A 22,416-nucleotide genomic window follows, 5' to 3' on the forward strand; every position below is an offset into this window, starting at 1 on the left:
AGGTTACTGACAGAACCTGCTCTTCTCAAGAAAATCTGTTTATGTGCATCATGCCTTGATCAAAACAACTTTCAGAGGACCTTAGAAGCAGAATTGTAGAGATGCATGAAGCTGGAAAAGGCTACACAAGCATTTCTAAGGACCCGAGTGTCCATCAGTCCACAGTAAATTGTCTACAAATGGAGGAAATTCAGTACTGTTAATACTCTTCCTAGGACTGGGAATCCTGCAAAGATTACCACCAACAGCACAACGTGCAATGCTGAAGGAAGTGAAAAAGAGCTACCTAAGGGTAACAGCAAAAGACCTGCAGGAATCTCTAGAACTTGCTAAAGTCTCTGTTCATATACAGTCAACATTTCAGGCCAAGACCCTCCAGCAGGACTGGAGAACAAAAGATTAGTAAATTTTTAAAAAATGAGAGGAAGGGGAGGGAGAAACACAAGATGGAAAGTGAAACCGGAGGGGGTGTGTAGTGGTGAAGTAAAGAGCTGGGAGGTTGCTGAAAGAGATACAGGGCTGGAGAAGGAGGAATCTAATAGGAGAGGACAGAAGGCCATGGAAGAAAGGGGGAGGAGCACCAGGGGGAGGTGATGGGCAGGCAAGGTGATAAGGTGACAGAGGGAAAAGGAGGTGGGGAATGGTGAAGGGAGGGAGGGCATTACCAGAAGTTCGAGAGTTCGACGTACATGCCATCAGGTTGGAGGCTACCCAGAAGGAATATAAGGTGTTGTTCCTCCAGCTTGAGTGTGGCCTCATCGTGACAGTAGAGAAGACCTGGACTGACATATTGGAATGGGAATGGGAAGTGGAATTAAAATGGGTGGCCACTGGGAGATCCTGCTTCTTCTGGCAGACAGAGCACAGGTGCTCGGCAAAGCGGTCTCCCAACCTATGTTGGGTCTCACCGATATACAGGAGGCCAAACTGGGAGCACTGGACTCAATATATAACCCCAACAGATTCACAGCTGAAGTGTCACCTCGCCTGGAAGGACTGTTTGGGGCTCTGAATGGTAGTGAGGGAGGAGGTGTAGGGGCAGGTATAGCACTTGTTCCACTTGCAAGTGTAAGTGCCAGGAGGGAGATCAGTGGACAATGATCACTACAATCAATCACTTGTGATTTCCCTTTCAGAGATGAGCTTTTGAACCACCTGCACAACCTAGCATTCTCACGGTGTGAGTTGAAGTCTGAAAGGTTGTGGTGTGGCACATGTGGGCAAATTGAGACGGTGGGACATGGGCTCAAAAGCGAGCAACGAGGCAATGTTTGGCCATTGTTTGAGTGGACTTGGAGCCAATTCGAATTGGCACATCAGAGGCAGCGGGGCCCAGGCCGAGAGCGGGGGACAAGCCGAGGATTAACCGACTTAAGTGCCGGGTCAGATTGGAAAGGTCGTGTACAGGCCAAGTTGAGGTGGTAGTGCCCAGCCCCAAGAGCATATCAAAGCAGCAGGGACCAGGTCTGAGAGCGAGGAACAAACTGATGTTTGAGTGATTTAAGCACTGGTTCAGATTGAAAAGGTCAGGGTGTCAGGGCCAGGGGTGAGCTCACTGCTTGGCGAGGTTTACTCATTTCTGTGCTGAACTGAGGTTGTAGCCTACAACTAGTGGTCACCTGGATCAGTTGCAGTGACGACTGGCTTCATGGCTGTGCACACACTTTTGTAAACATTAAATTCTCAATGCCATTTGCTTATTTTTATTGTTTGCACGATTTATTCTTTTTCTGCCCATTGGGTGCTTGACAGTCTTTTTGTAATGGGTTCTATTGGGTTTCTTTGTTCTGTGGCTGCCTGTAAGGAGACAAATCTCAAGGTTGTATATAGTATACATACTTTGATAATAAATGTATTTTGTACATTACTGAGGAACTAATACTGGAGCACATAAATAATCAAATATGAATGGGTTGAGGCTCCTGCTCACAAATGCTGCTGGATGTTATTAAAGAAGTGATAGCAGAACATTTAGCATGCTTAGGTAGACCCTCAGTTTCAGAATGAAAAAATGCTAATTAGTGGACGGATGAGTTCAGTCTACGAGGAAAAACCTAAGCTTGTTGTTTGCTGACACCTCATTTCTCTATCTCACTCCCTTTCTGATGCATTGTATCAGCCTGTGGCCTCCTGCGCTGCTATAATGAGGTTAAATGTAACCCTGAAGAGCAGAACTTCATCTATGCACATTATACCTTCTGGACTCGATATTTAATCCTCACACTCCAGGTAACTCTTTGCCTTTCTCTACATCAGAACTGGTTATTTCTGCTGTAAAACTACACCAATTATTCTGGTTCAACAGTTCACTCTCAATACTGCCTGATTTTCTAGACATACCCCACAGCCTTACTGCTTGCAACACATTACATTTGTTTGACTGTATTGACATCGTCTGTCCCATTAACCCATTTGCCAGAGGACCTCTGCAACTTATCTCTACAATAAATGGCCTCACCCCAACAGATATTTTCTTTTGTCCCATCCACTTCTAACCCTAGTTTCTCTGCAATTTGTTTTTCCTTTATTCCTCATTTCAATGAAAGGTTTTTGATCTGAAACATTAATCCTGTTGCTCTTTCCACAGAATCTACTTGACCTGCTGATCATTTACAGTATTTTGTTTTTTCTATGAACTTCCAGCATTTTCGGTCTTTCTGAGTGAATAAATAGAATGTTGCTCTTTTACTCAACATTAACCAGCAAGATTACTTGATTGTTTTGTATACACAAATGCACAACACCAAAAATTGAAATCTTGTTAAGAATTTTCTCTCTCAAAATAAAAATATCTGACCCAAGTTATATATCCACCATTTTCACACAGTAGATATCAGGAATTAATTATGCACGGAGAAAATTATAAAAATATATGAAATAATGTAGATAGAAATTAAGAAAACTCCAATCCAATAGTAAGATTTCAAAATAAAGTATCTTTGTTTTGACCATGATCTGTCTGATTTGCACAGCAGTTCCTACCTTTCACATATATGGTAGTACCGGTTATCTTGAATGCCATCTTGCAATGGGACATTAACAGTGTAATATCTTCCCTTCCCCATTCCAATATCTGTCACATCTCCTGTCCCTTGGGAAGTAACAGCAAGAAATCATTAACAAAAAATGTCTGAGAAAGGAAATGTTGTCATCAAATTCAAAGGATTGAGAAAAAAGAAGAACTACCTGGGAAAAATCCAGGGGAATACTTGTGAAAAGATACAGTCATTACTTTTGATGTAAAGCTGAATGCATCTTCGACACCTGGAGATGTTGAGAAAAAGAGTGCAATGGCAACACACTTTATGACATTTTAGATTCTGGATGTTATGTGGATATAGAGTAACATTTAATATGTGTCAAAATCTTCTGGAATTCTGGAGTTCCAAAATACTTAGGATTCCACCCCCCCCTCCTCGCCACCACACTTTTTTTACTCTCAAAGTGACATATATATCTTAGTCATAAAATTGTTGTGAAATGCAGGTGGAGACCAAAAATCAGCCGGGTTTTATCCCATCAGACACAACCCACTGCCACCGCTACCTTCACAGCAGCTTAACCGACTTTCTTTCCTTCCCAATTTTTTCCTTCCTAGATCATCAGAACTAGGGAGGAAAAAAATCTGTTAATTCCTTTCCCACAAACACAGCCAACCTGGCTGAGTATTTCTAGAAATCATTATTTTTATTTCAAGATAATGCTTTTAGATACAAACAACACAATATCCTACAGAATAAGTCTTGATGTTAAGTTGATGTAAAATTTAGAGGAATAATGGAATGGCTCATCTTGTTGAATTTACAAAACAATTTTCATATAGCACATTAAAGGAAATTTCCAAATTTATGTCATAAATCAGATAATGACTTCCAACGTTCATTCTTTCAAGTAACAATAAGCAGAAATCAGAACTGAGTTGCCCTAGGCCTCCAGAAGTTTACTATAAAAGTACCTCAATGAACAATTAGGGATTCCCCAGTAAAAATAAAAATTTTAGACCTTAGAATATCTCAACAACTTCCAAACAACCGCTTTGGCAGTGAAAATGTACTTGTGGCTCATTATTTCTGATTTCAATTGTTGCTGGAGTTTTCAAAGACTGAGGGGCTCCAGATGATAAAGCATGAAAGCAAATGTTAAATACTTTACAACAATCAGTTGAAATTATATGTAAACTATAATTTTAAAATTACCTGCTTGATACGTGACCCAACCCCATATCAGGTTGGGTCACATATCAAAAAATTCAACCCTGAGAATAGGCCTGCTCTTTGTGAAGAGCGCACTAAGGTTCAGTACAATTTGATGTGATTCAGCTTATTCGCTGCAAAGCAGTTAGAAGAATGCAAGTCACACAGTAAGCGAGTCATATTTCTTAATCTCTATCTTTAACACAGAACTCATGCCCAAAGGTCTAACTGCATATATCAGGTTTGGGCCAAGCTGAGGTTCAAAACTAATATAAATCCTCAGGCTCTTGTCAGGCTTGAAATGGCTGTAACCTGGAATTAATTTTCTACCAAGCAGAACTCTATTCCATGATATCTTTTAAAACATGTTATGATAGCCATTTAATTTGTAATTTTTTGCACTCCTTCCAGTCATTGTTTTGATAATTAACCAAGTGTTGTTTGGTATTAATACATGAAGTCATCCCTTACAACATTAAAACAACAGAATCTTTAGCAAAGTTGAATGCCCATTTTACAACACAACCCTGGGCTAGATAACTGGCACATTCCTCTTAGATTCCATCCGATTTTGTGAACTGTTTAAAGCTGAGAAATGAATTTGAAATACAAGAAAAACATTTTTATATAGGATTTCCGCTGCCTCTGGTTAGTCAAAGCACCATGAAGTACATTTGAAATAGTATTACAAAATAGGAAACATGAACCATTTAGATGTAGTAAACTACTTACAAATAGCAATGTAATGATGACCTGTTTTGATGAAGTTAAATGTCAGCCAGGATTCTGGGAATAACTCCCCTGCTTGTCTTCAGGACAGAGGTGTGGGATCCTTTATGTCTACTTGGTTGTGCAGATGGGCCTCATTTCAAAAGCTCATTTGAAAGAAGATATGATTGACTAAATTCAAGTTCCACATTTACCAAAGTGGAACTCTTCTCACTTCTCTGGATTATTAATTCAGGTTTTTGGATTACGATTTCAATAATTTAATCACATAAATTTAACAGCATAAATACTTCATGCATTAAGTACAGCCTAAAATAAAGGATAATGTACCTTTATTGTCAAAGTAATTAAATCCTAACAATTTTGGAGTACAAGAAAGCAGGTCACATTGCAAACATGTGCTATAATGCTCATCCTATAGTGACAGATTCAAGCGGAATTGTGATTAATGGAACAATGTTTCCAGGATCTATTACATATTTAATATCCTCTCAAGGTGGCTGGGTGGAGATGCGTCTCCACCAAAGGAGGTATAAGGCACTCCTTCCCTCCACTAGCCTGCAGATCACCCTTCAGCAAGGTGTAGCACCAGCTTACTCCCCACCCCATGATCAGGGTCGTGTGAAGCTATGGGAGCTGTGGACGGTCATATGAGCGGCTGGTGCATATCACAAGTTCAAGTTATGTCATTGATGCCAGGCAAACAATCTCTGAAGAGTACTGATAATGGCTGGCGTCACCCATCTTATAAAGACATTGCCCAGAAGACAATGGCAAACTACTTCCGCAGAAAAATTAGCCAAGAACAATCATGGTCATGAGATCCTGACTGCCTACATCATACAAGACAGCTTATAATGAACAAATATCCTTTCATCCATTGGTATATAACTATAAGCAGTTGATACACCCATAAAGAATACATTTATGTATTATGGAATATCATTTGTTATCTACTCCTTGCTCTTGTCTCACCTGCCTACCTGTGTAGTCTGTATGTTCCACATTGGTGTTATCAGCCACCCTGGAACCACAGAACTGGAGTGGAAGCAAATCATCCTAGATCTTGAAGGACTTTGATTTTATTTTTAATTATAAAATAAATATATTTATACATCCAGAAACTAAAATATAGATAATTTACTTTGTGCCTAAATTAACATTGCAATCAACTGGCTAATGTCCCTGGCAATTGGAGTCAAAATAGATTTTGGGGGTCTTCTGAAATCTGGACGCAGAGTACAATTTGAATAATCACTGAGTGAGGGGTAGGTGTAACACTTGTTCAGCTTGTAAGAATAAGTACCAGGAGGGAGATCACCCGCACCTCCTTCACTTCCTGGACATTTCGATGCTGCCTTGACCTGCGTCCCCTCCATTTTCCAGACGTGCATCCTCATCCCATCTTCCAGCTGCCATAACAGGGATACCTACCACCCCACGAATCTCCCCACTTCCTTTTCAGTCCTGAAGGGTCTCAGCCCAAAACATCAACTAGTTGTTCCTTTCCATCAATGCTGCTGACCTGCTGAATTCCTCCAGCATTTGCGCCGCCATAGTATTAAATGGACTCCTTTGAGGATATCCATGCCTTTGCCCAGAGCAGCACATTATGCATGTCACACTTAAAAGGATTCTGGACACTCTCATCTTAAACGTCAACATACCACTGATTTGTAGCAAATTACTCAGTAGCTCATTGACAGCAGGGAATTACACACAGAGTGTTATTTTTAAGCTACAGCTCTTGGACAGATAATAATTATTGTCACAGAACAGCCAACCAGCCTGGTCGGAGGTGCAAATAGGAGTGGATTGCTATTGGACGAATGCAAAGTAGCAACTGCTCAGAACCTGCATCCGCAGAAAGGATCTCGTGATTGTGTAACAGCCATATATTGCGGGTATGGAACCCCTCTCCCTTTATCCCTATGTAACCATGAATGCCTAGTGAGAAACTAATCACAGCCACATTAAATTTTGCAGAAGAAAGTCAATCTGCCAATATGACTGGATTCATCAACTGATTAATTATCCATCCCAGAGAATGATTCACCAATCTGATACATTTGTGCATAGCTACCAACTGCATCCAGTATGCCTCTGTATGAAAATAAGAGAAAAGCAGAAGAGTCTGCCGACATTGCCTCTCAAGCCCGCTCTACCATTCAATAAGATTATGGTTGCATGGTCACTGGTAACAACTCCACTTTCCTGCTGATCTCCACAACTCTTGATTCCAATGCAGTTCAAAAATCTACCTCAGCCTTGAACCTGTGATGAAGGAGTTGATACCAGGGTTCACTGTTACAGGAACAGATTAAGCATGACTACCGAGTTTAGCAGTCATCAGATTGCTATCATATACTACAATATCTCTCACCAACAGCTTTGACATCTTGAGCCTAAGCATCAGAGTTTAGGCACGTCAAGGAGACAGCCTTTGCCTCTACATCCATTATTGGGGTATATGATTTCTACATTCAGATATTTCCTTCTCTCCTGTGCATCTGCAGGTGTGGGAGAAAAAGATGCTATTGTGCTTAAAATCCTTAATTTGTCCAGCATTGCTCTTTACTAGGTTCCACAGTATCATAGCACAAGTAATTCCAATGGTACAGCAGCCATAGAAAACAGAAAATAAAAAATGGCATCTCCAAAGTTTGTAAATGATCAACAATGTTAATTTAAATTATACCAAAACCTCCTTCAAAAATTCTTAAGCAAATTCTTATTACACCTTTTGTGAAGAAAGCCTTCAAAAAGTTACTCAAGAAAATAGCTACATGGCTAGTTTTTACTAGAAAATTTGTGAGTCTGCGAGGCTTGTCTAATTCATTTTGCTCACTTTCATTTGATTTCTACAAGTTCAGAATATTCATGTGCAGAATTGAAGTCCCAAATCTCTGTTGTTATCTCACATTATCCAAGCAAAATATTGAAATTACCGTATCAACTTCTCCCCTGGGCGACATTTCTCTACGTCCATGTCACCCAAATCAAATGCAGCAACTGGTAGACTGGCATTGTGTGTCTCAGGTGCTATCATCTCCTGTGTATATTGCTTTCTCTCACTCTTCTATCCACCACTACTTTCATTCAACCTCATGTTAACACACAGGGGTTCAAATACCCCTTATCAATCCGAAGCCAGGGTTTTTAAGAAAAGATTGAGGTCTTCAAGTTAAGAAACTTTAATACAGACATTAAAATGAAACATCAGGTAACGTAATTATCTGCCTATAGATGAGGAATTCAAGCTTATTCCATATGTCCACATCTTGTAAATTAGAAGTTTCAGTTAATGAAGGAAATTTTAAAGAAGAGAAGTTGCTCTGCAAAGTGTTTGTCTGCCTCATGACACCCGGTGATTAAATGATACAATCAAAACAAGCTTATGTACTCATAAATAGTTTAATGGTTATCCCAGGAACTTATAAGGGACAGAGTTGATGTCAAACTTCACAGACCAAGATCTAAGCAAATGCAAGACCTTCAATACATTACTGGCTGTAAAATATATTTGTCACTTTTCATTTTGTCACATTAACAAGTTTGTTATTTCCTAGTTTGTTCAGATGTTTAATTCACTCCAACTTCCCCTAAAAAGAAACGAACACCTAATTGACTTCAGGTGCAGCAATTAAACTTATGCCCTTGAGAACATACTGGATTACACATGCCTGAGTTTGCAACAGATGAGTATATGACTGCTCCTATCCTTATGAAACAGAATATCTTTCAATTTACCATTAGCAATGTCACATCATGATGTTGCAATTAAAATTAATTGATAGACTTAATCTTACCATCACCATGATGTAGGTCCATATCTATGTATAAAACTCGATCAAACTTTTTTCGCAGTTTTAGAATGCCAAGCACAGCATCATTCAGATAACAAAACCCAGATGCTTCGTCCCTACGGGCAAAAGAAACAGGTAGATATAAGAAGATGATGGCTTTTCTCCATGGCATTAACAGACTGTATTTACAAGGAATAGTTCATGCCATTTTTTTGTGTTCCTACAAAATAATCTTCAAAATTCGTAAATAAACTATAAGTGATAATTCTAAATTACAAAACACTAGCAGAATTATGGATATTTAAAAGGATATACAACGAAGTTCATTGCTTCGTTCAGAGGAAGCTTCAGAATCTTTTAACTGCTCTAAGATATAATACAGCGAATTGGAATTTCTTGTGGGGATATACAAGGAGCATTTGATGGCTCTGGGCCTGTACTCACTGGAATTCAGAAGATTGAGGGGGGATCTCATTGAAACCTATCGAATGTTGAAAGGCCTCAATAGAGTGGATATGGAGAGGATGTTTCTAATAGTGAGGAAGTTTAGGACCATTGGGCACAGCCTTAGAATAGAGGGACGTCCATTTAGAATAGAGATGAGAGGGAATTTCTTTAGCCAGAGAATAGTGAATCTGTGGAAGCCGTTGCCACAAGTGGCTTTAGAGGCCAAGTCATCGGGTATATTTGAGGCAGAGGTAGACACATTCTTGATTAGACAGGGCATAATGGGATATGGGGAGAAGGCAGGAGATTGGGGCTGAGAGGGAAGTGGATCAGCCATGATGAAACAGCAGAGCAGACTCAATGGAGCAAATGGCCTAACTGTCCTGTATCTTATGGTCTTATTATTAGACAACCAAAAATACTCACCCAATTTTCCAATGATTACTATGTTCCAAATCATGGCAACTACGTTAATGCATTCTGCATCTATCCAATATATAAGCAAAACAATGGGAGAAGAATGTTCTCAGTTTCCTTTCATGGAAAGCATGGCACTCTTTTTCACAGATGGTGATTTGCAAGAGTACTGCTTACAACTATAGTCACTGAAGGATTTTCAGAATTGATTCAAGGATTTGAATGATCTGGAAATTCCAGACTGGGTAATTAACCCATTTCTTTGCAAGGCGGAAGAACAGGAACAAAGAGCTTGCAAGAAGAAATTATCGAAATTCAGAATGAAGAAGCAAAAATGCTTTTCAAAAATGTCGGCTTTTGTGGTATGTAGCTACACTGTCATACGAAGTTTCCAGTTCTTTGGAGAAGAGCCAAACTACTCTTCGTTGCATTTCCATCCTCCTATCTTGTTGAGCGAGGCTTCAGTGCAGTGAACCACATACTCACAAAAACCAGAAACTGCTTGGACATTGTTACACATGGGGACTTAAGGCTTTTGCTGTCACAAGTTGAACCACATATTTCAACTCTTGCTAAAAATCATCAAGCTCAAAGATCGCATTGATACAGAAGCTACTGAACAGCGCACAGGTATTGTGTAAGCTAAGTTTAAAGACAAATGAAAATTTAAAGCAGAATCATAAGGTAGACATGTTTTTACACTATAGGAGTGCTGGAAAGTATATTGTGCTTTGGGGCGTTGTGCTTAAAAAGGTGGTGAAACACTGGTTTAGATCATTTTTGAAAGTTTTGAATTGGAATGACCATACAAAAACACTCAAAACTGTTTGCTGGCTGTCAAAAGTTTTTCGCTATTTTGTGGGTGGGGTTTGATTTGCCTATCCTCGTCAGTCCCATACTGTGATGGCATTGTATTGCACAATGCCTTGCTGCTGCAGAGGGCCTTGCCATTTTGTGATCAGCATAGTTTTCAGCAACATATCAACATCAACAATCCCAGAAAAGGGAAACTCATAGTTTCAGAATTATATCAGCAAGAAGTTGAGTGGCAAATCAGCACACAAAAGTTCAAGTTTCTTGCTAATAACCCAAAAGGTTGGCGATAATGAGACTGGAATTACATATAGTTAGGGCAGGAAAGGATGGCAGATTGCCTTCCACGAAGGTCATCAGCAAAGCAGATAGGTTTTTACAACAACTTTATTGTTTCATGGTCACTATTATTGATGCTGGTTTTCAATTCCTGATCAGAACTTCTAATGCCCCGGCTCAGTGTTACTCAAACTTGCTACAGGATCTGTGTAGTAATATTATGTAGTCTCAATACTATTATAGATTAAAACCAAGGATGTACAAAACCCTCAAAGTATCAAATACATTTTAATATTTCAAAAAGCCAAAACTTTTCACAGAACAGTTCTTTTTCACAGAATGCTTTCCACTTCTTCAAATGAGAAGACAGTCTATAAATAAGGCAAACCAAAAGACTAGATCTGTTTTTTCCATCTTGCTGACTGCATATTAACTGAAATCTATACAGGGCCTAACTCAGGGAAATTGAATTCATAACCACAATCAATATAAATGGGATTATGAACGATATGACGTGTAAAATAATCTAAATAGTGGATGATCACTCCATGTTACAATAACTTATTTTCAATATGCCTGTTGCTCAAACCAATCCCATAGTCTCTGTGGCCAACTAATGACAGGCTACCTCAAAGTAACAATACGCTAAACCTGCCATTCTCCCTTTTATCTCACTAGTAATAACCCTCTCAAAAGAATTAACAACTACTGCAGGAAAATGTACTAATGGTTTTAAGCTCAATCATAACTCCAGAGACATGAGCATATATTACAAAAGTAAAACACATTAAAGCAAATGTCTGATGTTTGGTATCATTTTGTATCCTGAGGTAAATCATTGATATAGTTTGTGAAAAGCTGAGGCTGATGCCTATGATGCCCCATTAGTCATAGTCTGCCAATCCAAGAAAAATCCCCTTGTTCTCACTCGACGCATTCTGTCCATTAACCAATCTTCAATCTGTGCAGTCCAACCTTGTTGACCAACCTGTGTGATCTAAACTTGTTGACCAACCTGTGTGGTTTCTGATTGAACGCCTTATTAAAATACACCATATACAGTTCATCCACCAATAGATGTTCGATCGGGTAAAGGTCAGAATTCTGACTGGGCCACTCAATTTTCTTCATTTGAAGCCACGCCATGGTTGCTCTGGCAGTATGCTTCCTATTGTTGTCCTGCTGAAAGACTAACTTCCTCCCCAGTTAAGTTTTCTGGCAGAGGCTAGCAGGTTTTTTTCAATCTAGGATCTCTCTGTATTTAGCAGCATTCATCTTCCCATCAATCCTGACCAGATTTCCAGTCTCTGCTGCTGAAAAGCATCCCCACAGCACGATGCTTCCTCCACCATACTTTACAGTAGGGATGGTGTTACCTGGCTGATGCGCAGTATTAGATTTACGACACACGTACTGCTGACTATTGAGGCCAGCAAGTTCCACTTTAGTCTCATCTGACAAGACCTTTTTCCACTTCTTTCTAGTATCTCCTAAGTGATGATTTGCAAAGTCTTGACAGACAAGGATATGCTATTTTTTTAAGCCTGGGGTCCTTGCCATTCTTCCATAAGTACCCTTTTTGTGCAAGGCCTTAGAGATTGTGAAGCCATGAACTTCATCTCCAGTCGCAGCCGCTGACTTCTCAGCTCACTCAGAGTGAATGTTGGCATTTCGTTATCCTCTCTCATAAGTGCCATTCTTCTCTGGCGACTAAGTATAAAGGGAGAGGCCTTACCTAGGCAGTGAGGCTGTGGTTTCGTACTGTTTCCCACCTTTTTACAATGGACTGCACTGAGCTCCGAGGTATGTTCAATGACTTTGAGACGGTCTTGTACCTTTCCCCAGATTTTTGCTTCTCTATAATAATTTCTTGACTAGTCTTGAATAGTTTTTAATTCTCATTTTGGTTTGGTCTGTTGAAAATCTACCACACTGCTGGAGCTTACAGAGAGAGGAGGTATTTATTCTCATAAATTCATTGAAAATAGGTGATCCTCCAATTTTCTACATCAACAAATTGGGTGAATTGGTAAGATAATATATAGTATTGCACCTGAGGAATGTTGGCATAGTAATTACAAAGGGCATGAGTACTTCCTTAGCCTCACAATTTTGGTTTTTAATTTTTTAGCAAGTTGTTGACAGGTTTTGGAATTTTTCTTTTGATTTGACATGATGCACAATGTTTTGTAGATTAGTTCAAAAAATCCTACTTTGATATATTTTAAATTTAGAAAATGAGTGGGTAAAATAAGTTGTGGGGGCTGAATACTTTTTCAAGGCATTGTACACTGGTTCCCCTTATTTATTCTACAAGTCACATAGTTGAAGACTTCCAACAGATTATTGAAATGTGATTTTCCTTTCTTGGTTCCATGCTGGCTCTCCTATTCTTTTCCAGATGTTCTGTTATTTCATTATTACTACCGACCTACAAGCCACTGCCAAGTACAATGCCACAAAGAGGGAAATAATATTTGTCACCCTCCAATCTAGTTACAATACCAAAATCTATTGAACCTTGGAAGTTGATAACTAGAGTAACCATCACATCTAATAACACCTCTTCCAATCTCTTATTTATAAATCATTTCCTTGGGATTCATCTGCCTTGAGCTCACTAAATTCTTGAGGGCTGCTTTCCTTAAATTCTTTGCTTTTGTTAGACCCTTGATCATCTAATATAACTGGCAGATTTTGAATGTCTTCTGTGAAGACAAATGGAAATTAATTGTTTAATTAATCTGCACTCCCGACTTCCAGCTTATAAATTCTCTCCATTTTAGTTAACAATGCTAACTTTTCAACCTCCCTGCTTATCAAGAGTCTATTTAAATTTTCCTTCAAAACACTCAAACGCTCTGCTTCCACCACTCTTTGTGGAATGGAGTTCTAAAGATTGATAACCATTTGAGATACCATTTCAGGTATTGGTCTAGTGAGCCTCCTCTGAACACCTTCTAATACAGCAACAATTTGCCTTAAGTAAGATCAATACTGTACACAGTAATCAAGATGTCGAGGTCCAGCACTAATCCCCATGACACATAACTTGTTACATCTTGCCAACCAGAAAAGGGCTCATTTATAGGAACTCTCTATTTCCTATTGGGACAGCTCTCCATTGTTAATCACAAGCCCCAAGCTTGTGTTTTCTACAATAGTCTTTGATGTGACACTATATCAAAGACCTTCTGGAAATCAGACCAACATCGTGGTATTAGATTGAGGGAGCAGTGCTTTATCTGGATCGTGGCACAAATCCAACATAATGGTAAACATATTCTGCGAGTTTGTAAACAATCTAGCAAATGAATGAATTATTCTGGTAGAATTCAGGATTTTTTCCTAAATTTCTTATAGAACTGACAGAAACCATCAATACACATAAGAAGAGAGTGAAGTGACAACTACAGAATTTTAAAACTGCAGTCTGCAATAGTTGCTGTCTCTCAAAATGGGTAAAAGGGCCCGAGTTGATATGAGCAAATGTTTATTTTATTGCAGAAAATTAAGATGATTAAGGGCCTGGATATGTACTTCAGTGGAAGCAAACTGTCAGCAAATGGAGAAATGATGAGGGAATGGGACAAACTAGACTGTTTTATTCCGGAGTGCTAGCTCAGGCACAATGGAGCCAATCACTTCATCCTTTGCTTTAATATGAGAGTGAACAAATTTTACTCCCAACTCCCAATACGCATTGCTTCTGATGATAGACAGTGAGGCATCACATCATCAGAAGTAATGTTGCTGAATTAACAACTCTAAATCATGACAAAACCATGGGATATACTGCTAAATGCTGAAATAAAATTGTGACCCTAAAGTAGACACAGAATAAAAGTAGTGAGATTTGTAAAGAAATGCATATCAAAATGTGAATTGTTCACAACTTTCCAAAGTTCATCACAAGATGGTGGTGAGGAAACAACGTTTGTCCTTAGGCAGTTCCTTGGGATCAAGGATAACTTTGTTTCTATTCCAGTGTTGTGTGGTCTGCGATGACTAACAAGACAAATCTGGGACCCATGGACTTCCAGGGACAGAGCAAGAGATGCCTGATGAAGCAGGCAAGTGAGTATATTGCAAGATGATGCATTGCATCTGTCACTTAAGCCTGCTTTCTTTGTGATCTTGATGCTCCTTCTCCATTTTGAGTAGTCACGAGCCAGAGATTCCCAGAGTGGAACGTTGCATCTTTTTCCCACAAAGATTTTGAGCAGAATCTTGGACTCTTTTCCTCTGCACACTTTGTAATCCCTTCCGATGACAGAGCTCAGAATAGAGCTTGTTTCAGGAGCCTGGTGTAAAACATATAAATGATGTGGTCTTCCCAAAGTATCCAATGTGTGTTAACTAGAACTTGAATCCAATTATATTCAGTTAAGGCCAGTTGTTAGATACGTGGGTAATGACCAAAGGAAAAATGGCTGGAGTCGCTTTGCACTTTAGTTCAAGGGTGTTTCTGAGGTGCATCAAGAATCAAACATACAAAAATTAGTGAAAATAGTGAAAATAGTGAAAAGAAAACTGCCAATATTTACAAAAAGATATCTACTATAAAACACAATGATAGCTCCATACTTTGTCCAGTGTGAACTCCTGGCAGCCCCAATCTCTCTCTCCCCTACAGAGGGCGATGAACTCCTTTAAATTGGCACTTGGACATACCATCTTTAATTACTAACAAGGTTAAATTAAAATTGCAGATGAATTAGAATATGATACACCCCACAATGTAGTTACAATCATATTACAAAATAAAAATATCAACATTAAATACAGCATATGAACAACATACATATTTACACATCCCCATTATTAAAGAAATGGAATATTCCACCGTGTATGGCAGGGAGGTCACTACAAAGCCAACCCAAACACATCAGCTCAGTTTAGGACATTATGAGAATATACCAGGGAAGACACTGAGGTGTGTACTGCCAGCGCTACAACTGCAGAATGACGAGTGTGAGTGTGAGTGTGTGAGTGTGCGCAAATGTTCTATAATACTGAACTTACACCTCTGACCCATTAAAACAACCATATCAAGAAGCATGTTAAATCATAAGGTTACATTTTCACAAATTAATTGACCTAAATAATAAACAGCTTTTGAGGAAATTCAAGTGAAATGAAGCACACAATCTCCATCACCTGTTAATAGCATGAATCTCAACATCTGACCTGATTTTACTAAAAATATATTTTCTTTAATGTTCACAGTTTGCTGATGCAGTACAAAACAAGAATAATATGCAGCTACTCTCTTAGTCTACCCCAACAACACTTTCCAAATCTGCAGCCTCTTCCACTAAAGGCAAGGGAAGCATGCATATGGGAACATTACCAGCCTATAGGATTCTCTTTTGGTCATACACCGTCCTTGAATAACAATACACATTCACGATATAAGTTTCTTTCATCTCCACTCGACTAAATCATAAGGTTTCTAACACAGCATTATGGAAATACTTCTTCAGAAAGAATGTAGATGTTCAGAGCAATGGCCTACAATGTTCCCTCTAAAATGTGCATGTGTACACATCTCGTGTTACTAGCGCACAAACGAATTTAAACCGCGCACAAAAGGTTGTTATCCTGTACCTCATTGGCATGTTAGGTATATTTCTTTTTTTTTTAAATTTTATTTTTTTATTTGGATAAGGAGTTCACAATTATCATGTACTTTTTTCACACATATAACCTTTTCCATTTTTTTATATGTATAAAACTACAATTATTTATACATTCTTAAGTACACATTGAGATGATATAAAAGCAAAATAAACATTTAAATAGATAATTATGTACTGTGGTAAATCTAACCTATTAGGCTAAGTAATGAAATTAGTTGTTAAGAAAAATGGTAATAATAGTTTCCATACAACCCTTCTGGACCATTTCCACTGGTCCAAAATGTTGCATACAAGCCTATATACCAACCATTGTAGGTGTTTATATCCCAATTTGTTCGTGCTTGTTCCTGCCCGCAGACATAATTATCCAATCCCTATGTACTTATTTACTTAATTTTTTCTTTTTTTTTATCCCTTTCCCAAATCTTTCCCTTTACTTGTGTTAATTCTCTATTTTCCAAAAAAAAACAACAAACATTTAGAGTAGGGGTGCTTACGTTAGCAATATTACTGTGTTGATGAGAAGAGCAGTTTCAATCATTAGGAGAGTCATCTAAAGTCTGCTCGCATTGGGGTTATATATTCAATCCATTTATTCCAGATTTGATAAAATGTTTCTTTTTGAGTTCTCAGGGAGTAGGTCAACTTTTCCATTTTAAATATTTCCAAGATAATTTCGTACCAATCTTTTAATGTAGGTGGTATTGGATTTAGCCATTTTCTAGTGATTGATTTCTTACTTGCCGCTAAGAGGGCCTGCAGCAACTTTATATCTTCCTTCTGTTCAAGGAACAATACATGCCCCAAATAGAGCGTCTCAAAGTTCAGAGGTATCTGGGACCTAAGTACCTTAACTAATGTTCTATGAATACCTTCCCAAAATAGACTTAATTTAGGGCAATCCCAGAAAATATGAAAATGATTTGCCTCCTTAGAGCCGCACCTTCTCCAACACATCACATTTGTATCTTTATATTTTTCCTGATATGGGGTCTTGAAGTATCTTATAATGTTTTTCCAACAATGTTCTCTCCAAGTCAAAGAATTAGTCGAGGACCATTGAAAGCTGCAGATTTTCCCCCAAGCCTCCTCTGAAAGTACCAACCCCGCTTCTTTCTCCCACTTCTCTTTAATATACAGTGTATTTACATTTTTAGCATGGGAGAGTGCATTATATAGGCGAGAAACTGATTTACTAGGTATTGAACTGCAAGCCGAATTCAGAATCTTGAAAAATTCTAATTCTACTGTTGATAGGTCTGTATATCTACAACTCTGGTTAACATAGTTTCGTATTTGAAGGTACCTAAAAAAGTCATTATGTTCTAGGCCATGTTTGTCCTGCAGGATTTGGAAACTTTGTAATACTCTTTTATCTATAAATGAGAGGTAGGTTGTAAGACCTTTCTTTATCCATAGCTCAAATCTTTTATCTCCTCTGTTGGGAAGGAATTCGGTATCATATGCACACCATCTAAAGAGTTTTAGCATGTTATTAATTCCACATGAATTAACCACCTTCTGCCATACTTTTAATGTAAGATTTATCCAAGCATTATTAAATTTTTCCAACTGGGCCATCAATCCTTTGTCAGCTATTGAGGCCTGAAGAGGAAAACTGTCAACTAATCCAAATTCTATTTCCTTCCATCTAGCCTTATATTCCCTATTACACCAATATAACAGAGGGGTTATCTGTGAGGCATAAAAATAATTTCTCAGGCAAGGAAGAACCATACCTCCTCTTTCCTTCCCTAACTGTAAAGTGTTATATCGAATTCTAGGTTTCCTTCCTTGCCAAATAAAGCGGGAAATCCATTTGTCCCATTCCCTGCATTGATTATCATCCACCTCCACTGGTAAAGTACGGAAAAGATATAATAACCGAGGAAGAATATTCATTTTTATAGTATTTATCCTTGAATTTAAACTTAAAAAGGGGATAAGATTCCATCTATGCATATCTGCTTTTATCTCTGAGATTAATGGCCCATAATTTACCTGTGACAGTGTTGAAAGATCCTTCGGCAGGGTTATTCCTAAATATTTTAATGATTTAGCTTCCCACTTAAGATCGTATGTATCCTGCAATTTTTTGGATGGTGTATAATTTAGGGACATAACCTGCGTTTTCTTTACATTTATTTTATAACCTGATATTTTCCCAAAGTCATCCAACAGTGTAAACAATCCTATAAATGATTTTTCTGCTTCACTCAGATAGACCAAAACATCATCTGCGAATAACGCCACTTTCTGTTCAATCCCTGCCACCTTGATACCTTTTACGATTTCGCTCTGTCTTATTAGTTGGGCAAGTGGGTCAATATATAGCGCAAAAAGGAGAGGAGAAATTGGGCATCCCTGTCTAGTGCCTCTCTCTAAAATGAAGGAGTCAGAGAGGTCCCCATTTATCTTAATTCGGGCTGTTGGGCTGTCATACAGAGTCTGAATTACTTTAATAAACCTTTCTTGAAAGCCGAATCTTCCTAACACTCTGTATAGGAATGCCCAACTAACCGAATCAAAAGCTTTCTCAACGTCCAATCCTACTACCATTGTCTCTGTCTCGTTCTTATTAACCTGTTCTAATATGTGCAGAGTTCTCCTTATGTTGTCCTGTGTTTGTCTTTGTTGAATAAATCCAGTCTGGTCTAAATGGATTAGGCCAGGTAAAAGCTTTTCCAATCTGCGCGCTAATATAGATGTAAATAGTTTGTAATCTAAATTAAGAACACTAATTGGCCGATAATTGCCACATTCTAGTTTATCTTTACCCTCTTTAGGAATAACTGAAATAATCGCTTCTCTCCAGGAAGGTGGAGTTTCTCCTCTCTGCAAGATCCAATTAAAGGTGTTAAGTAGTAATGGGGCTAACTGTGACTTCAGGGATTTGTACCACTCTGAGGTAAACCCATCAGAACCCGGGGACTTTCCAGCCTTTAACCTAGAGATGGCCACGTTCAGTTCTTTGACAGTTACTGGTTCTAATAAACTTTCATTTTGTAAACCTGTAAGTTTAGGTAGATCTAAAAAATTCAATACACTGTCTATATAGGGCTCATTGGGGGCCCGGGGTTGGGAGTACAGCTCTCGATAATACGTTTCAAAACTCTCTTGAATTTTCCCTATTGTACTCTCCACAAGCTTTGTCTTTGGATTCTTTATTTTATGAATTGTATTGTCTGCTTGTTGTTTTCGTAATTTATATGCTAATAATCTAGCTGATTTACCTCCTACTTCATAATTCTTTTGTCTCAGGTAAAGAAAATTTCTTTGAGTTTCCAATGTATAAATATCATCAATTTCACTTTGCAATTTCCTAATTTCCTGTTTACGATTTGAATTACTTTTGTTGCTATCTCCAACTTGAAGTTGTTTTAATTTTCCTTGAAGGTCTGCTAATTTTTGTGCATTGATTTTTTTCATGTGAGTAGTAATGGAAATAATTTTCCCTCTCAGTACAGCTTTCAATGTATCCCATAAAATCACTGGTGATGTTTCTCCCGTGTCATTAAGGTCTAAATATTCTTTGATTTCTCCCCTTAATCTCTCCATTACTTTTGGGTTATTAAGTATATGTGAGTTTAGCCTCCATAGTGTTTTCCTCATTTTCCTTTCCAGGATTAGAGACATAGAGACTGGGCTATGATCCGACAGATCAATTGTTGCAATATTACAGTTTTTTATCCTGAGTCTATCTGTATTAAAGATAAAGAAATAGTCTATCCTTGAATAGGCTGAATGAGGGAAAGAGTAATATGTATAATCTTTACTAGTAGGGTGCAATTCCCTCCAGGCATCTGTAATTCCCAACTCCTCCAAAAATGAATTCACTTTCCGAGTCAGAAGTTTATTCTGAGTAACTATTCTTGAAGAATCTAATATAGGATTTAATCTAATATTAAAATCCCCTCCACAAACTACTACCCCTCGAGAACTGACCATTAGGTCAAAAATGTGTCTATAAAATGACCATTCACTACCTGGAGGAGCATAAACATTCAGCAATGTTATTTCTGTACCTTCTATTCTTCCTGTGATTTTTACAAACGGTCCTTCTTTGTCTCTAGTCTCTGAAATATGTTCATAATTAAGAGTACTTGATATTAAAGTAGCTACCCCTCTTTTGTGACTCAATTTATATGATGAATAAAATACATGCTTAAAGCCCATTCTTTTTAATTTTCCATGTTCAGATTGGCTCATATGTGTTTCCTGGAGGAAAGCTATTTGTGCCCTCTCTTTTTTCAATTTAGACATAATCTTATTTCTTTTAATTGGATTCAAAACCCCATTAACATTATAGGAAATTATTTTTACCAATTCAGTTTGCATTTTTCTCTAGTAGAAAAAAAGCACTCTCCTTTTCTAACCAAACAGTAAGCAATTCCTTCTCAACAGTAAGCCAAGACATATAACCACACCCTAGACATTTCTGAACGTATAACATTTGAAAATTTTCCCCGACTTCCCACAGTGAGGCCTGAGCACCGACCCGCCTCAGTTCAGAGGGATAACCTCTATCTTCACCCTGTGTTAGAGGGCCCTCAGCAGTTTGAATAATCATAGAGAATTTTCTCCTATTTATGTCTCGACCATATTGCTATCATTCAAGTTATTCCGCCTAGATTATTTTCAGTTACCAGTTTTCATTTTACTTTTAAGTCCGATTTACTCTTTTCAGTCATTTCTCTTAATTAATCTGTATTCTCTGTACATTCGCGTCTGAATATTTGCAGCTTTTCCTTGTAGTTTGACACTCTGTTTCGAATGGAGCGTCCTCGCCCCACTAACTGCCACGACTTCTGCCGAATCCTCTCCAGTAGCGACTCCGGTTGGGTGATAACTCTAATAGGTAGTCTCCGGTCCGCCAGGTCCGACGTTGCCTCCTCCACCGTAGCGTAAGTTTTTGTCCCTTCGTCGTAAAAGACTCTCAGCCGAGCTGGATACAGGGTCTGGAATCTGATGTTGTTTTCCTTCAGGACTCTCCGTGTTTCCGTATATTCCTTCCGTCTGGCAAGAATCCCCGGTGCGTAGTCGTGGTCTAAACTGATTTTACAGTTGTTCCACATGAAACCTTTCTTTTGCCATGCTCTTTTAAGCACCTCTTCCTTCGTTCTGTAACTGAGAAATCTGATCAGAATCGATCTGGGCTGGGCGCCTGCCGGAGGCTGTGGTGCCAACGCACGGTGAGCCCTTTCTATCTGTAGGTCTTTTGCGGCCGGTATATCAAGGTTCTCTCTAAGCAGCTTCTCCACGAAGGGAATCATCAATCCGGGTTTACCTTCGGTTCCTTCGGGAACTCCGTAGATCCTCACATTTTCCCTTCTCAAGCGGCCTTCTTGATCTATTAGTTTCCACTGGAGTTGGTCTTGTAGCTTCAGCATTTCTGCTATCACTTCCTCGGCATTTTGTAGCTTCTCTTCAATTCCAACAATCCTCGCTTCGGCTTCATCTATCCGCGAGTTAGTTTTTACTATTTCTCCTTTAATATCTTCCAGCTGTTTGCTGTTATCTTGTCGGAACTCGCGAATCTCTCCGAGAATCAAAGACAGAGTCACCGATTCCCCCTCATTATCTCCGTCCTGGCTTGCCGTGGGAGAGGTAGGCCCTTCGCCTTGCTGCGTCTCTTTATGTTTATCAGCCTTCGAAGCGGACTTTTTATTCTTGTTCTTAGACATCATCCTTGCCCCTTTTATTAATATAGTTATGCAATATTAAGTATTTGTCTAAATTCGATTTTGGGGCAGTTTACCTTCTTTTTTGTCGAGAGACCTTTTCCTTACGCCGCCATTCCCTTCATGACCGGCATGTTAGGTATATTTCACAATTGTACACAATCACATTTCTTTTTCTGGTTTTTTATGCGGACAGTGTTGACAACGTTGAGTTTGCGATGATTTGTCTGCAGATTTTAGAACTGACTTGTTTTATTTTATTGAAGAAATTATTGATTCACTATGTTGAATTCCAAAGAAGCAAAGGGTATGAAGCGCAAAAGGACTGGTAGTTCATTTAAAGCAGAAAGGCTTGATGAAACAGTCGAAACTGCTACACCGAAAGCTCATAAGGTCAGCAACATCCAGC

General features: G+C 38.6%; 1 protein-coding gene across 5 annotated transcripts in view; it reads right to left on the reverse strand.

Moving 5' to 3' along the window:
- The window catches only part of hdac8 (histone deacetylase 8), an 85,924-nt gene that overhangs the window by 37,240 nt on the left and 26,268 nt on the right, over positions 1 to 22,416 (reverse strand). For 3 of the 5 annotated variants that reach the window (XM_063060644.1, XM_063060647.1, XM_063060646.1), the window contains 3 exons: positions 8,732 to 8,844; positions 3,187 to 3,264; positions 2,983 to 3,091 (listed from right to left, as the gene is read on the reverse strand). In XM_063060644.1, the coding sequence (XP_062916714.1) occupies positions 2,983 to 3,091; positions 3,187 to 3,264; positions 8,732 to 8,844 (300 nt within the window). Of the gene's footprint in view, positions 1 to 2,978; positions 3,092 to 3,186; positions 3,265 to 8,731; positions 8,845 to 22,416 lie in introns of those variants that run through there. The other 2 variants (XM_063060645.1, XM_063060648.1) reach the window with 2 other exon arrangements.

Source organism: Mobula hypostoma, chromosome 10 (assembly GCF_963921235.1).
Source record: "Mobula hypostoma chromosome 10, sMobHyp1.1, whole genome shotgun sequence".
NCBI lineage: Eukaryota > Metazoa > Chordata > Chondrichthyes > Myliobatiformes > Myliobatidae > Mobula > Mobula hypostoma.